At 39.2% G+C, this 17,843-nt stretch overlaps 1 protein-coding gene across 3 annotated transcripts in view; it reads left to right on the top strand.

The window, feature by feature from the left end:
• DNAH14 (dynein axonemal heavy chain 14) overlaps positions 1 to 17,843 on the top strand; it is a 499,118-nt gene that overhangs the window by 378,881 nt on the left and 102,394 nt on the right. For all 3 annotated transcript variants that reach the window (XM_054519536.1, XM_054519533.2, XM_054519594.1), the window contains exons 56-60: positions 1,650 to 1,811; positions 3,878 to 4,069; positions 5,631 to 5,812; positions 8,191 to 8,299; positions 9,012 to 9,137. In XM_054519536.1, coding sequence (XP_054375511.1) covers positions 1,650 to 1,811; positions 3,878 to 4,069; positions 5,631 to 5,812; positions 8,191 to 8,299; positions 9,012 to 9,137 — 771 coding nt within the window. The remainder of the gene's footprint in view (positions 1 to 1,649; positions 1,812 to 3,877; positions 4,070 to 5,630; positions 5,813 to 8,190; positions 8,300 to 9,011; positions 9,138 to 17,843) is intronic.

Genomic DNA, 17,843 nt, shown 5'->3' with positions numbered 1-17,843 from the left:
ACTGTACCCTTCCATGTCCAAGACAAAATCAGGAATGCCACCTCAGATTGTATTTACTCTTTTGTGACAAAATTTCAAGGGAACATTGTTTATTGTTTATGATCCAGACATATATAATTGTTGAGTATTGTTTCAACCCCTCATCCTGTTTTTTCTCTTAATGCTGGGCCTTTCTCCATTGAGTTATTTTTTCATGTCATATTTTTGAGGGCAAATCCAAGTGCCATATCATATCTACTAAACTCTGTAATATCCAGGGTTTCTGCTATATCTGTATATTCTTCCTTCACCAAACTTAAATATCCAGTTCTGTTGATCCAGTTGAGGTTTCTGCCACACAATTTCTTTCTGGATTTTAGAAGATATAGTTTCTCCCATGCCAGGAGCCCATTGTTCTAATTTAATAAATCAGTTTCAGAAAATCGTTTCAGGCCAAAGTTGAAATGAACATGGCTCCTCTACTCTCATGTTAATCAGGACTTCAAGATCATTGGATCTGTTTCCCACACTTTCCAGGCTTCTTCTGGCCATATCATTGCTTTTCATGTGACTCAAAAAGAGTGGGTAACTATCAGTGTGTAACAAGCTTTGGCAGTTCTCCATCACATATGAGGTGAGACAGGAAATACGTTAGCTCTGTGTCACCTCTGTTGGCCTCTACTGGAGAACTCCCCACAAGCTCTCTGCCCTTCCCCACCTGAACTGAAATACCATGAACCTATCAGTGTCTGAGTCTCCTGAAGAGAGTCACTAATGCTACCTACTTTTTTAAATGCTTTTTTTAAAAAGAAATCTTGGATTTATTCTCAAAAGCAAAATGTCCTTACATTTATAATAACTCTCCTGGAAGAGTTTGTTTCCCTACTTTTTCTCATCTGTTACCTTTTCCATTGAATTTGAGGCCCTATATAGACATGAATTCAGTTAAATTAAAATAATCCTTCAGCAATGTTATTTCTAGTTCGTCTACTACTATTCAAACACAAATGTAGATGTATTGAGGGCTTCTGTGAACTGCCTGAGCAGGGTTCCTGCCCAATTCATTATTGTACCCACTCCTCCATACCTCTTTTCTCAGTGCCTGTCACAGCTATTTGGCATACTCTCCGTACCAAGTATATGTTTCTCTAATGTTTAAATGTACGAATGGATGAATGAAGCTTATTTTGACTCAGAAAAAAATATTCTGATGGGTTTGAATGAAAACGTTAGTTTTAGGACAGGCACAGTGGCTCATGCCTGTAATCCCAGCACTTTGAGAGACCAAAGTGGGAAGATGGACCAGCCCGGACAACATAGAGAGACCCAATCACTATAAGAATATTTTAAAAATTAGCCAAGCATGGTGGCATGCACCTTTCATCCTAGCTATTTGGGAGGCTGAGGTGGAAGGATGGCTTAAGCCCAGTAGTTCAAGGCTGCAGTGAGCCATGACTATGCCACTGTACTCCCGACTGGGCAACAGGGTGAGACTTTGTCTCAAAAAAAAAAAAGGTGGGGGGTGGGGGAGATTAGCTTTAAAAAAAAAAAAACACTTAGCCTCAGTTCTCCTTAATCACTGTTGCTTTCTTGCTTCCTCAAATTGATGTGGTTAGGGTAGAATATATGAATAATTTACTCTTGCTCATTAAATATGTGTTTTGCCTAAGGATTCATTTTTAGAAGATTTGAACTACATCATCAATTTAGGAAGAATACCTGACCTGTTTGAAAATGTTGAGCTGGATTCTATTGCAATGAAAATCAGATCTCTTACTGAACAATCTGGTCATATGGATAATAGGCAATCTTTACTTTCATTCTTTCAAAAGGTACTTTTTTGTGACTTGGCTTTATCAAATTGTCATGTTAAAAGTAGACCATGTTTATAATTCTGTACATGATTTTCAAGTTGATATAATTTATTTAGATCTTTATATGAGTTTTTAAGGTAAAATAATGAGTACCCTACCTTCAGACAATACCATACCCTTAGGTAGGTCAAAAACTAACAAGAATCTGAGCCTGTCTGGCTATCAGTGGTTTTAAAAAATAATACCAGCTGGAGGCAATAAAATGAAAAGTAAAATCCCAAGAGTATTTCTTACACAAAGATTCTTTCCTAGATAATGATGTTCTTATTTCATCTTTTTGGTAACAAATCTGGAAAGGCAAGAAACAAGAATCATTTCATCCTTTTGAATAGTCCTAGAATTGACCAAGAGGTGATGGATAAAAAAAGAAATTGACTGGATAGAGCAGGCACTATTCAGAATGAACTCTGCAGCAGAGGAGCTGTGAACGAACTGGTTTGATGAGAGATATAGATTAGTCAAAATGAACTCAACTTTCTGTGTCTTTGAGACATGACGAATGACCAGTGGCTTAGTGAATATATGGACATGATTACCCAAACTAGAATATTCACTGGGGGAGGACCACAGGTGGATTTATTTCTGGTGCTAGTTTTTGTCTATCATAGGGCAATTTAAAAATTGAATCTGGCCATCCACCATTTCTCAACTTAGTAACAACATTACTAAGTATCAAACAGATACTTAGTAATCTGTCACAAGAAGATGTTTAAAAAGTTCCAAAAATGACTCCACAGTTGATAGAGAACCAGGTAATATGAGTGGGTATCCTTAGATTTAGTTATATTTTTTAATACCATGGTAGAAAGAAGGATAGCATTTATCCTGACAATTGTGACACTCTCGTGCCTTGTTACTATATTTGGTTTATTCATTAGATTTGAATAATAAAGAAGAAAAAAGAAATTTCAATTTGGAGTGCAGAGAATAGTACTCCAGAAAATAAATAAATAAACCAAGAATCTCAGTTAGAAGTCAATTTTAATTATATATATTATATATGCATAATATATATAATACTATGCTTCCAAAAGTAATTTGACGTGTCCTACAATAATAACAAATAATAAAGGCACACTTTAAACTGCTAACATTTGATATATCTAGGTAGAAGTTTTGGGAATGTGTAAAACAAAGAGAGGTATTTTCATTTTTACTTTAAACATTTCCACATTATATGAATTTTGCACTGAGCAGTTTTATTTGCCTTTATAAATTGGTTAAAGACAAAAAAAAAGACAGGAAAAAAAATCTTGCCTTTTAGTCTTCTTTCAGCTTTACCATATTTATTTGACAAAATAAGTTGCTTGATACTTATTATCATTTTGTACAATTAGACTCTGAGTTAAAGGGAACACTAACTCACTGAGGCTATTTTCAGTAATGCGGACTTATTGCAAAGTGATATCTGGAAATAAGGAAGAAGGAATCTGTGCCCTGTTGCCAGTCTTGCCAAGAACCCAGCAACAGCAGCAGCACAGCCAGGTCTTATAAGGAAAAGAGCTGAAGGCAAATTGCAAAGAAACTAGCACTTAGCCTAGGGCCTGTAAAATTATGTAGGTCTCATGTTGCTTAGCTGTAATCCTTTAGCTGTAGGAGTTTTATTACTACCTCTGGTGCTCTACCCTTATTGTCAGTCTGTTTCTTTCAGCTCTAATTCATCTGACCATTTTCTCACTTTGAGTTTCTGTGGGTCTTAAATGCACACCACCCCAGAGGAAAGAGTTAAATAGTCAGACCCAGCACCATCTGATATAAAGTCCCCTACTGAACAGAACTCTAGCACCAGCCCCTGTCATAAGAGTTGGTTTATGCAAGGGGTGTTCTGGGTCCAGTGCCTCCCCTACTGTTAGTTTCCCTTGGAAGGGCTCTGTTTATGGCAGGCACTCCATGCACAAATGATCAGTCCCTGATCTACCCACTAAGGAAAGATCTGAAATATGTTTTCCATGGAATTTTTAATATAATATTTTTTCAGAACAGTGGATTACATTTTAACAATTTATATTTTCATTAATTTTCAGAGAATATATAAAAATCTTCATATTTTTGTGATCATGAGTCCTGAAGGACCTAGCTTCCGCCAAAATTGTAGAGTATATCCTTCTATGATTAGCTCCTGCACGATCGATTGGTACGAGAGGTGGCCAGAAGAAGCTCTTCTTATTGTAGCTAACTCATTCTTAAAAGAAAAGGTCAATTTTGAGAACAGAGAGGTAAATATCTAATGCAAGTGAAGGTTTCAGTTTATTGACAGCATCTGATGGTATTATGCCTCTGACGAGCAACAAACCCTAGATGGACAAAAATAGGCAGTTCTAAGTTCATTTATAATAAAATGGATCAAGTGTTTACATTGACTCCCTATTAATTCCCCATCTCTTGTACCCCTGAATTCACCCTATTTCAAAGATGCGCAGATTCAGATTCTGCAATGCCTGTGTCTCTTCACTATGCTGTCCACATGGTGGAACAGCAGATTTCCGTGAAGGAAAACAGTCTCCATTCTGCATACCAGATTCTATGGTAAGGATGCTGCAACCTTATGTGTATTCCTTGTAAATTGCGCTGGCTTGGCTACAAATAGCAAGTCAGCAAAGCAGTGAGAGCACAAGCCACAACACAAAATTAACTCAGAATTTATGAGCCAACAGTAAGAAAGAACCTATTCTGGAGTGACTAAACTGAACATCCCATAGGACCTAGCTGACAGCAAAGGGGGTAAGAAGTGTTGACCAAAGGAGCATTAAATGCATAGAGAACTGAAACTCAACATAGGACATTTCTAGGTCCTACAGGACCAATGGGATTGCATCCTTACTTGTCTAAGTGATCAAGGAAAGCAAAGGCCAAGGAGGACAGAGACAGAGTAGAACCAGAAGAAAAAAAAATGCCACTGAGTTAAAAGTGACCAGTGACTGGTTAGACTTGGTGGACTGGAGATGAATCATCAGGACTAGGTTATGTCTAAATCAGAATTATCTCCCAATCCAGGCAAAGAGAATATTCTTCGCAGTCTGGTTTTGCTCATCTGCACATCCTTTGGGTCCTTACATTTTTGTAGCTTTATTTTACTCAAGGAAATTTCCTTGAGTATCTTGCTATTGATGACCACTTTAAGAAAAAAATATAAAAGATAAAGAAGGCTGGGCATGGTGGCTCACACCTATAATCCCAGCAGTTTGGGAGGCAAGGCAGGAGGATTGCTTGAGGCCAGGAGTTCAAGACCAGCCTGGGCAAAATAGTGAGACCCTGTCTCTACAAAAAATTTAGAAAATTAGCCAGGTGTGGTGGCACACATCTGTAGTCCCAGCTACATGGGAGGCTGAGGCAGGAGGATCTCTTGAGCCCAAGAGTTTGAGGCTACAGTGAGCTGTTACTGCACCACTGTACTTTGGCCTGGGCAAAAGAGCAAGATCCAGTCTCAAAATAAAAAATAAATAAATAATTTCAAGATAAAGAAAACATTATAACCCTTGGCCATTGATACTGATGCCCAAATCTTTGGATGACTATAGCAAAAGTGAGAGTAACATACGGGTAAAGCCTAGAAGAATGAGTGTGGCATGCCATTCATAGTTAGCTCTACTGTTGCCCCACCACCATCCCAACCATCAAAACTCATATTTTCTTTGTCCTGCTCATCCAGGAGCTCTCTCTACATCTCCACATCTCAGAAATAATAAGCTATTTTAATTAATTCTAAGTGTTCAACTTTCTCTTTTTGTGTATATTTGGATTGCTTTCTCTTAATTCTTAAAAATTATTATTCTTCAGAACTTGAAAGAAAAACTTGCCCCAACGTGTGTCCAAATCCACAAAAGCATGAAAGACTTGAACAGAAAATACTTTGAAGATACTGGAAGATTTTATTATACCACTCCCAATAGCTACTTGCAATTTATAGAAACATTTGCACACATTTTGAGGGCACGAGAGGAAGAGATGCAAACAAAGAGGTAAGACTTTGAGAACAAATCATAAATATATTTTATATTGGTGTTTTTGTTTGCAAAAAGAGACACAAATGCAAAGTGGTGAGCCAAATCTGCCTTTTTGGTGGGACAAAAAGCCAGAAGCTGCAGAAGATCTTAAAAGAGATAAGGTTGACATTCCCCCTGTGTGCCTTCAAAGGCCGCCCCTGTCAAGGCAAGGCTTGACAGACTTGGCCAGTAAATAAACAATTAGTCCCTGTTGGATTCCGACAGTTTATTTCTTACATGGGCAATGAAAGCAAGAGTAACGAACAGTGCCACTCCCCATGTCCTTTGTCTCATGGGATGACACCAAAATAAAAGGCTTCAGATGACTACAACACAGATAGTGGAACACCTACTAAGCAGTTTTATAGCCAGCAGTGGTACCTGAGGAGGCATGGGAAGAAACATGAAGCAGAAGGCCTCACCCCTAATCAGAATACAGGAGACATTGAGAAACTATCTTATGACAATCTTCCAGGAAGTTGGGGAAATGAGTGGGAAATGGCCTGGTAGCATCTACTCACAAGTGCCCCACATTTTCATGTTCTAGAAAGATCAGGGGTGTCCTGCCAACACTTAGATCAGCTGCAGCCAAGCCTTGTCTATATAACCTATATGGAGACATGAAAGGCTGCCAAGGCACCATGGTGGAACTATTCCTCTCCAAGTCCATCTCCTAAACCTGTCATGTATCCAGCTAATAATTATTTTTTAAAAATAGCCCACTCCATCAGATACTGTAACTAATTACACTGACTGGGGCCTGGGCCAGATCCATTCCATTTGCCATAGGGAACACTGCATGAGAGTGATCATGACTATGACTCCCACTTGGAGGATAGACCACAGCCAAGCTCCGTGTCTGGAGCCAAGCCAGTTAAAAATGTTATTAATCCAAGTGCATCAAGAGGTATTGGCCATTGCACCTTCTCTGTCTCAACTGGCCAGCAGGAAGTCCAGGGCAATGTGATTTTTCATCAGCACTCATGCTGGAGAGTGTGAACTAATTTGTGTGCCGCAGGCAAGTATAGGCCTGACATTTACATAAGGAGCAGCAACCTCAATAGCAGCATTTTGCTAATGTGGGGTCAGGGTCTAATTTTATTAAGTTTTCGTTAACAAGGTCAGGTGGGGCATGATAGATCCAATAACAGTTCATTTTAGAGCAGTTGAGGTAGTCTGTGAATATAATAATGAGGCTAAAGAGAATCATATCAGTGCTCAGAAAGCTAATCTTGTTCTGTTTCAAGGAGAGGCTGTTCACTCCTGGGGTCAGCAGATCCTAGGAGGTTCCTGAGAGTCCTTAGATTGAGATTTTTGTTGGTCAGCAGTTAAATTAAGGATGATGTCAACAGTCTGAGAAAATTGGCCAGATGCCCTACAGGCAAGAGGCAAGAGAGTTTAATGAACCTTCCTCTCACTCCTAACCTCCTGGGATCTAAGGTGTCCCCTCCCCTTCATCCAGGGTTGTTGCTCTCCATTCACAGCCATGTAATCAGTATGACCAGTCCCTCCCACAGTCATTCACCCCTTTTCCATTCCTCCTCATGTCTTACCCACAACACAGCTCTAGATCACTCAGTAGTTTCTTCCTTACATACCTTGTACTATCCTAGAACATCTCCCACCCCCTAATGCGTGGGCCATGCCAGGACAATCTTAAGAGCTATCACCTTATATGCATAATCATTATTATTAACATCCATAACTGCTTACATCCAGCAAGCATATCTCGGTGGCAAAAGACAGGTTACAGTCCACCACTGCCTGGCTCTTCTTTGCTACTTGAAAATTTCAGTAGTCCAGTTTCCCAGGGGTAGATGTGCGGGGAGAAAAAGTGAGAAGGGTTAATTATATGGTTTGGGTCTCTTACAGCCTATCTGGTTCTCTTTCCCACCCCGAAACTTATAATTAAATATTCTGTTTAAATGAGAGGTACCCTTATGGGGAATTAGTACATTTAAAGCCCAATTTGCCTGTCTTAAGTGTGCTCCAGTGGGAGCTGAACCTCAGATGCCCAGTTCTCATTATTAGTTTTTCCTTTGAGTCCATTTTATTTTAACAGCATCTGTTCTTCATCAAGTTGAGAAATTTCCCCTCTATTCCTAGTTATCATGAATTTTATCAAATGTTTTTTCTGCATCAATGGATACTGATGCAGCAGTGAATTTTCTTCTTTATAGCTTGTTAATATAGTGGATTATATTGATTGACTTTCAAATAGTGAGCCAGTCTTGCATCTCTAGAATAAACTCCATTTGGCCATAATTTGGTGTAATTCTTTTTATATATTATCAAATTGTATTTGCTAAATTGTGTTATATCTTACACCTTCTTAATACTTTTTCTTCCTTCAGGGATCGCTTCCGTATGGGTCTATCCACAATCCTGGAAGCAACCACTCTAGTTACAGAAATGCAAGAAGAGCTCTTGATTCTTGGCCCTCAAGTAGAACAAAAAACAAAGGTATGTTTGCTTTGAAATCTCTTTTAAAGATTTTGTAGTCTAATATAGAACAGTGTTTGAAAGCAAAGGCTCTGATACCTGACAAAGACAGGCTAGAATTCCAGCTTTGTTACCCTATAGTTGTGTACACATGAAAAAAATGGCTTTTTTTTTAGTCTTAGTTTATCTGTAAAATGAGAAGAATAAAAAAGCAATAACAGCAAAATAGTAACATTATTACATTTTGATAATTAAGTGTAATAGTAGGTATATAGCTAACTGTAGAAGCTTATGTAGAAAGATTCCCTAGTCAATTAGTTAAATCCATCTGAAATATGCTGTGGTAACTTGCAGTCTCAACTATTCTAAAAACCATCATTCATCATCACTCTTTGTGTGTAATGCATGAAATATTTACTGTAGTCATCCTAGGCAATATCCCAATGGCAGACCAATGGTTGAGAGCACCAGTGGCAGAGAGCTACCATCAAGGATGGTGGATGACAGAGCTTCTAAGAGGGGGCGCAGCTGAGAGCTGGCCAAATGGTGAGAGCTCTTGCTCTCTCCGTTTTATTCATCTCTTGCTGTCTCTCATTTTATGCATCTATTAAATATATTTCAGGCTTATTTTAATAAACTTTACCATAGTGAAATGAGATATTTGAATTGCTCTTTTAGAAAAGAGATCATGTCTCTTAAAATTCATTCTAAGAACAATTATGTGCTTCATTAGGAAACAGAAGCTCTAATGGAAAAATTACAGAAAGATTCACAAGTAGTTGAGAAAGTTCAGATGCTTGTTAAACAGGATGAAGAAATTGTGGCAGAAGAAGTAAGAATTGTGGAAGATTATGCTCAGGTAAAATTAAAATATTGTCAATAAAAATAATTTGGAGATTTGAAAAAGTATTCCCTAACCTTCAAGTTTAAAAGTCAGACTGACTAGTCTTAAATATATAGTGCCCCAACTATGGTTACTTTTCATTGTAATTCCAACAACTATTTATTGAGTCCCTACTACACACAGGATAACATTAAATGAAAGTATGAAGTCCAAACATGCATGGTCCCTGTCCTTGAGAAACCCACAATCCTAGGAAGCTTTTCTGATTACAATGAACAGAAACTCATGCAGGCTATACCAAAAGCACGTTTGGCCTTCAAGAGTAACATCTGCAAGAAACGAGGCAGCTCAAGGGACTGGGTATTTGGTGTGTGTCACTTCTGTTGCTGACTGAATAATCCTCTCTTTTTAAATTGATCATTCTCCTCCATACATTCCAGTCGGGTTCTTAGCAGGAGCCAGTGTGGTTTAGCAAATCACTGAATGCTCAACTCTCGTCTGATCAGTAGCTATTCCTGCTCAGAGCAAGTCGAGAGGAGAGCTTGTCTTCCATGTACAAAGGTTTTTAATCAAGCAACTCTATCAATTAAAATACATATGTGAGCCTATACTCTAGTATGTGTGTAAATTATTTATAGATAAATTATATCTCTGGGCTACTACCATTAGCTAATAGCCCAAAGCTCAACAAATACCTAGGACAAGGTTTATTATGAATAACAGTGAATATAAATACAGATTGCAAATAGTCCTTTCAGTCATTCCAAAATTTTCTTGTTGGCCTCTTGTCATACCTAATTAGCTCATCATTGTTTTTTACCTTATAACATGGTTGAAGAAAAATTTATATCAAGAATAAAAGAAGTGTCAGCCTGCCTTTTCCTTGTGGTTCACTTGTGCTTCCATTATTAGCATTGCCTTCAATCCAGTGTTTCTTTCAGACATCTTTTTAAGCTACCTGCCCATGTTTTAGGAGCTAACATTTCAAACTAGGTAACAGAATAGGCAAATCCCTCACTTGGATACGAGTAAGCTGCAAGGCTTCCTCGTGTCCTGAGTGTTAAGCAAATAGGGGAGGCCCCACTCCTGAGCCTTCTCAGATGGGGAGCTTCCCCTCTTCCATTAAGATGCCACCTATCTCACTGAGTGATCCAGAACTTCTGCGATGCCAACCACCTGAAGGTGCCACAGTTGATCAATATGTTAAATATGAGTACGGGGCTGAGCAGGGTGGCTTATGCCTGTAATCCCAGCACTTTGGGAGGCCAAGGCGGGCAGATTACGAGGTGAGATCATGACCATCCTGGCCAACATGGTGAAACCCCGTCTCTACTAAAAACACAAAAATTAGCTGAGTGTGGTGGTGCACACCTGTAATCCCAGCTACTTAGGAGGCTGAGGCAGGAGAATCACTTGAACCTAGGAGGCAGAGATTGCAGTGAGCCAAGATGGCGCCACTGCACTCCAGCCTGGTGAGAGAGCAAGACTCCGTCTAAATAAATAAATAAGAGTACAGCTTAATTTCGATATTTAATATTTTATGCCAAATAAAAATTGATACAGAGAAATTCATGGGGTTTGTTTTTGCTTTTTGTTTTGCATTGTTTTGTTTTGTTTTGGTTTTTGCCATACCACAAAGGATAATCTTTTTTTCTCCCTGGCTTCAGCACAAAGCACATTAGGGCCTGGGGCCATATTTTTAAAAAGAATACAAAATTACAGTACACAATTAGATATGAAACTAAATATGTACTTAGAATAAGTAAAGAAATCACAACAAAATATAAAAATTTTTAAAGCTGATAATTATCACAAACATCACAAAATCTAGAAAATTACCTCACACACTCCTATAATACTCTTTTTTAATTTTTTTTATTATACTTTAAGTTCTGGGATACATGTGCAGAATGTGCAAGTTGGTTACATAGGTATATACGTGCCATGGTGGTTTGCTGCACCCATTAACCCGTCATCCACATTAAGCATTTCTCCTAATGCTATCTCTCCCCTAGACCCTCACCCCCCGACAGGCCCCGGTGTGTGATGTCTCCTCCCTGTGCCCATATGTTCTTGTTCAACTCTCACTTATGAGTGAGAATATGCAGTGTTTGGTTTTCTGTTCTTGTGTTAGTTTGCTGAGAGTGATGGTTTCCAGCCATAACCATGTCCCTGCAAAGGACATGAACTCATCCTTTTTTATGGCTGCATAGTATTCCATGGTGTATATGTGCCACATTTTCTTTATCCAGTCTATCACTGATGGGCATTTGGGTTGGTTCCAAGTCTTTACTATTGTGAATACTCCCGCAATAAACACACTTGTGCATGTGTCTTTATAGTAGAATGATTTATAATCCTTTTGGTATATACTCAGTAATGGGATTGCTGGGTCAAATGGTATTTCTTGTTCTAGATCCTTGAGGAATTGCCACACTGTCTTCCACAATGGTTGAACTAATTTAATACACTCCCACCAACAGGGTAAAAGCGTTCCTGTTTCTCCACATCCTCTCCAGCATCTATTATTTCCTAACTTATTAATGATCACCATTCTAACTGGCATGAGATGGTATCTCATTGTGGTTTTGATTTGTATTTCTCTAATGACCAGTAATGATAAGCTTTTTTTTCATATGTTTGTTGGCCACATAAATGTCTTCTTTTGAAAAGTGTCTGTTCATATCCTTTGCCCACTTTTTGATGAGGTCGTTTGTTTTTTTCTTGTAAATTTCTTTAAGTTCCTTCCAGATTCTGGATATTAGCTCTTTGTCAAACAGATAGATTGCAAAAATTTTCTCCCATTCTGTAGGCTGCGTGTTCACTCTGATGATAGTTTCTTTTGCTGTGCAGAAGCTCTTTAGTTTAATTAGATCCCATTTGTCAATTTTGGCTTTTGTTGCCATTGCTTTTGGTGTTTTAGTCATGAAGTCTTTGCCCATGCCTATGTCCTGAATGGTAATGCCTAGGTTTTCTTCTAGGGTTTTTATGGTTTGGGGTCTTACATTTAAATCTTTAATCCACCTTAAGTTAATTTTTGTATAAGGTGTAACGAAGGGGTCCAGTTTCAGTTTTCTGCATATAGCTAGCCAATTTTCCCAACACTATTAAATAGGGAATCCTTTCCCCATTGCTGGTTTTGTCCAGTTTGTCAAAGATCAGATGGTTGTAGATGTGTAGGGTTATTTCTGAGGCCTCTGTTCTGTTCCATTGGTCTATATATCTGTTTTAGTACCAGTACCATGCTGTTTTGGTTATTGTGGCCTTGTAGTATACTTTGAAGTCAGGTAGCGTGATGCCTCCAGCTTTGTTCTTTTTGCTTAGGATTGTCTTGGATATACAGGCTGTTTTTTGGTTCCATATGAAATTTAAAGTAGTTTTTTTCTAATTCTGTGAAAAAAAGTCAATGGTAACTTGATGGGAATAGCATTGAATCTATAAATTACTTTGAGCAGTCTGGCCATTTTCCTGATATTGATTCTTCCTATCCATGAGCATGGAATGTTTTTCCATTTGTTTGTGTCCTCTCTTATTTCCTTGAGCTGTGGTTAGTAGTCCTCCTTGAAGAGGTCCTTCATATCCCTTGTAAGTTGTATTCCTAGGTATTTTATTCTCTTTGTAGCAATGGTGAATGGGAGGAGTTTGCTCATGGTTTGGCTCTCTGTTTGTCTATTATTAGTATATATGAATGCTTGTGATTCTTGCACATTGATTTTGTATCCTGAGACTGCTGAAGTTGCTTATCAGCTTAAGGAGTTTTGGGGCTGAGATGATGGGGTATTCTAAATATACAATCATGTCATCTGCAAACAGAGACAATTTGACTCCCTTTCTTCCTATTTGAATACAATTTATTTCTTTCTCTCGCCTGATTGTCCTGGGCAGAACTTCCAATATTATATTGAATAGGAGTGGTGAGAGAGCATCCTTGTCTTGTGCCGGTTTTCAAAGGGAATGCTTCCAGCTTTTGCCCATTCAGTATGATATTGGCTGTAGGTTTGTCATAAGTAGCTCTTATTATTTTAAGATATGTTCCATCAATACCTAGTTTATTGAGTGTTTTTAACATGAAAGGGTGTTGAATTTTATCAAAGGCCTTTTCTGCATCTATTGAGATAATCATATGTTTTTTGTTATTGGTTCTGTTAATGTGATGGATTATGTTTATTGATTTGCATATGTTCAACCAACCTTGCGTCCAGGGATGAAGCCGACTTGATCGTGGTGGATAAGCTTTTTAATGTGCTGCTGGATTTGCTTTGCCAGTATTTTTTGAGGATTTTCACATCAATGTTCATCAGGGATATAGGCCTGAGATTTTCTTTTTTTGTGGTGTCTCTGCCAGGTTTTGGTATCAGGATGATGCTGGCCTCATAAAATGAGTTAGGGAGGAATCCCTCTTTTTCTATTGTTCGAAATAGTTTCAGAAGGAATGGTACCAGCTCCTCTTTGTACCTCTTGTACAATTCGGCTGTGAATCCGTCTGCTCCTAGACTTTTTTTGGTTGGTAGGCTATTAATTATTGCCTCAATTTCAGAGCCTGTTATTGGTCTATTCAGGGATTCGACTTCTTCCTGGTTTAGTCTTGGGAGGGTGTATGTGTCCAGGAATGTATCCATTTCTTCTAGATTTTCTAGTTTATTTGTGTAGAGGTGTTTATAGTATTCTCTGATGGTAGTTTGTATTTCTGTGAGATCAGTGGTGAGCTCCCCTTTATCATTTTTTATTGTGTCTCTTTGATTCTTCTGTCTTTTCTTCTTTATTAGTCTGGCTAGTGGTCTATTTTGTTAATCCTTTCAAAAACTCAGCTCATGGATTCATAGATGTTTTGAAGGTTTTCTTGTGTCTCTATCTCCTTCAGTTCTGCTCTGATCTTAGTTATTTCTTGTCTTCTGCTAGCTTTTGAATTTGTTTGCTCTTGCTTCTCTAGTTCTTTTAATTGTGATGTTAGGGTGTTGGCTTTAGATCTTTCTCGCTTTCTCCTGTAGGCATTTAGTGCCATAACTTTCCCTCTAAACACTGCTATAGCTGTGTCCCAGAGATTCCGGTACGTTGTGTCTTTGTTCTCATTGGTTTCAAATAACTTATTTATTTCTGCCTTCATTTCATTATTTACCCAGTAGTCATTCAGGAGCAGATTGTTCAGTTTCCATGTAGTTGTGCGGTTTTGAGTGAGTTTCTTAATCTTCAGTTCTAGTTTGATGGCACTGTGGTCTGAGAGACTGTTTGTTATGATTTCCATTCTTTTGAATTTGCTGAGGAGTGTTTTACTTCCAATTATGTAATTGATTTTAGAATAAGTGCTATATGGTGCTGAGAAAAATGTATATTCTGTTGATTTGGGGTGGAGAGTTCTGTAGATGTCTGTTAGGTCTGCTTGGTTCTGAGCTGAGTTCAATTCCTGAATATCCTTGTTAATTTTCTGTTTCATTGATCTGTCTAATATTGACAGTGGGATGTTAAAATCTTCCACTATTATTGTGTGGGAGTCTAAGTCTCTCTGTAGGTCTCTAAGAATTTGCTTTATGAATCTGGGTGCTCCTGTATTGGGTGCCTATGTATTTAGGATAGTTAGCTCTTCTTGTTGCATTGATTCCTTTACCATTATGTAATGCTCTTTTTTGTCTCTTTTGATCTTTGTTGGTTTAAAGTCTGTTTTATCAGAGATGAAGATTGCAATCCCTGCTTTTTTTGCTTTCCATTTGCTTGGTAAATCTTCCTCCAGCCCTTTATTTTGACCCTATGTGTGTCTTTGCACGTGAGATGGGTCTCCTGAATACAGCACACCAATGGGTCTTGACTTTATCCAATTTACCAGTCTGTGTCTTTTAATTGGGGCATTTAGCCCATTTACATTTAAAGTTAATATAGTTATGTGTGAATTTGATCCTGTCATTATGATGCTAGCTGGGGTTTTTTTGCCCATTAGTTGATGCAGTTTCTTCATAGTGTTGATGGTCTTTACATTTTGGTATGTTTTTGCAGTGGCTGGTACCAGTTTTTCCCTTCCATATTTAGTGCTTCCTTCAGGAGCTCTTATAAGGTAGGCCTGATGGTGACAAAATCCCTCAGCATTTGCTTGTCTGTAAAGGATTTTATTTCTCCTTCAGTTATGAAGCTTAGTTTGGCTGGATATGAAATTCTTGGTTGAAAATTATTTTCTTTAAGAAGGCTGAATATTGGCCCGTACTCTCTTCTGGTTTGTAGGGTTTCTGCAGAGAGATCCACTGTTAGTCTGATGGGCTTCCCTTTGTGGGCAACCCGACCTTTCTCTCTGGCTGCCTTTAACATTTTTTCCTTCATTTCAACCTTGGTAAATCTGAGGATTATGCATCTTAGGGTTGCTCTTCTGAAGGAGTATCTTTGTAGTGTTCTCTGTATTTCCTGGATTTGAATGTTGGCCTGTCTTGCTAGGTTGGGTAAGTTCTCCTGGATAATATCCTGCAGAGTGTTTTCCAACTTGGTTCCATTCTCTCCATCACTTTCAAGTACACCAATCAAATGTTGGTTTAGTCTTTTCACATGGTCACATATTTCTTGGAGGCTTCGTTCATTCTTTTTCATTCTTTTTTCTCTAATCTTGCCTTCATGCTTTATTTCATTAAGCTGATTTTCAATCTCTGATAGCCTTTCTTCTGCTTGATTGATTCGGCTATTGATATTTGGGTATGCTTCATGAAGTTCTTGTGCTGGGTTTTTCAGCTCCATCAGGTCATTTATGTTCTTCTCTAAACTAGTTATTCTAGTTAGCAGTTCCTCTAATCTTATATCAAGGTTCTTAGCTTCCTTGCATTGGGTTAGAACATGCTCCTTTAACTCAGAGGAGTTTGTTATTACCCACCTTCTGAAGCCTACTTTTGTCAACTCATCAAACTCATTCTCTGTCCAGTTTTGTTCCCTTGCTAGCAAGGAGTTGTGATCCTTCAGAGGAGAAGAGGCATTCTGGGTTTTGGAATTTTCAGCATTTTTGTGCTGGTTTTTCCTTATCTTTGTGGATTTATCTACCTATGGTCTTTGTTCTTGGTGACCTTCAGATGGAGTTTTTGTGTGGTTGTCCTTTTTGTTGATGTTGATGCTATTGCTTTCTGTTTGTTAGTTTTTATTCTAACAGTCAGGCCCCTCTTCTGCAGGTCTGCTGGAATTTGCTGGGGATCCACTCCAGATCCTCTTTTTCTGGGTATCACCAGCGAAGGCTGCAGAACAGCAAAGATTGCTGCTGCTCCTTCCTCTGGAAGCTTCATCCAAGAGGGGCACGCACCAGATGCCAGGTGGAACTCTCCTGTCTTGTCGATCCCTGCTGGGAAGTGTCTCCCCATCAAGAGGCATGTGGATCAGGGACCCACTTGAGGCAGTCTGTCCCTTCGCAGAGCTCGAGTGCTGTGCTGGGAGATCCACTGCTCTCTTCAGAGCCAGCAGGCAGGAACATTCAAGTCTGCTGAAGCTGCAACCACAGCCACCCCCTCCTTCAGGTGCTCTGTCCCAGGCAGATGAGAGTTTTATCCATAAGCCCCTGAGGGGGCTGCTGCCTTTCTTTCAGAGATGCCCTGCCCAGACAGGAGGTATCTAGAGAAAGAGTCTGGCTACAGCGGCTTTGCAGCACTGAGGTCGGCTCTGCCCAGTCCGAAATTTGGGGTGGCTTTGTTTACACTGTGAGGGGAAAACTGCCTACTCAAGCCTCAGTAATGACGGATGCCCCTCCCCCACCAAGCTCATGAGTCCCGGGTCATCTTCAGACTGCTGTGCTGGCAGCAAGAATTTCAAGCGAGTGAATCTTAGCTTGCTGGGCTCCATTGGGGTGGGATCCACTGAGCAAGACCACTTGGATTTCTGGCTTCAGCTCCCTTTCCAGGGGAGTGAACGGTTCTGTCTTGCTGGCATTCCAGGCACCACTGGGGTATGAAAAAAAACTCCTGCAGCTAGCTCGGTGTCTGCCCAAATGGCCACCCAGTTTTGTGCTTGAAACCCAGGGCCCTTGTGGTGTAGGCACCCAAGGGAATCTCCTGGTCTGCGGGTTGTGAAGACTGTGGGAAAAGTGTAGTATCTGGGCCAGAATGCACTGTCCTTCTTGGCACAGTCCCTCATGGCTTCCCTTGGCTACTGGAGGGAGTTCCCTGACCCCTTGTGCTTCCCGGGTGAGGCGATGCCCCACCCTGCTTCAGTTCTCCCTCCGTGGGCTGCACCCACTGTCTAACCAGTCCCAGTGAGATGAACTGGGTACCTCAGTTGGAAATGCAGAAATCACCCACCTTCTGTGTTGATCTCGCTGGGAGCTGCAGACCGGAGCTGTTCCTATTTGGCCATCTTGGCCCAATCATGCCACACTCCTATAATACTTTTTTCTACATTTTCTCACTGCATACTCTGTGATCATTTCTTCATATTATAGTGATTTTGTAATATCATTCCCTAAAATATCTTTAGCAGAATTGATCAAATGTATTTTTCATTTTTGATAGTTTAGAAGTTTCTTTCAACTTTGTAAGTTATTATTGACAATGACATGAATATTTTATAGGACTGCTATTACATTTGGCATAAGCAGCAATGGCTTTTCAAGAGTTCTTGTGCAGTGATTAATTTCAAATACTGTTTGAATCAATGACATTCATTAACCAGTTTTCCATCAATGTCCTCATTATAACAGTGTTTTCTGATATTTATGTTATTTTCATTAATGTCAATATTTCTTGAAAATGCAGCAAGAAATTTAAATTCTTCCAA

Source organism: Pongo abelii, chromosome 1, assembly GCF_028885655.2.
Source record: "Pongo abelii isolate AG06213 chromosome 1, NHGRI_mPonAbe1-v2.0_pri, whole genome shotgun sequence".
NCBI lineage: Eukaryota > Metazoa > Chordata > Mammalia > Primates > Hominidae > Pongo > Pongo abelii.
This window is presented reverse-complemented; position numbering and strand designations above follow the sequence as displayed.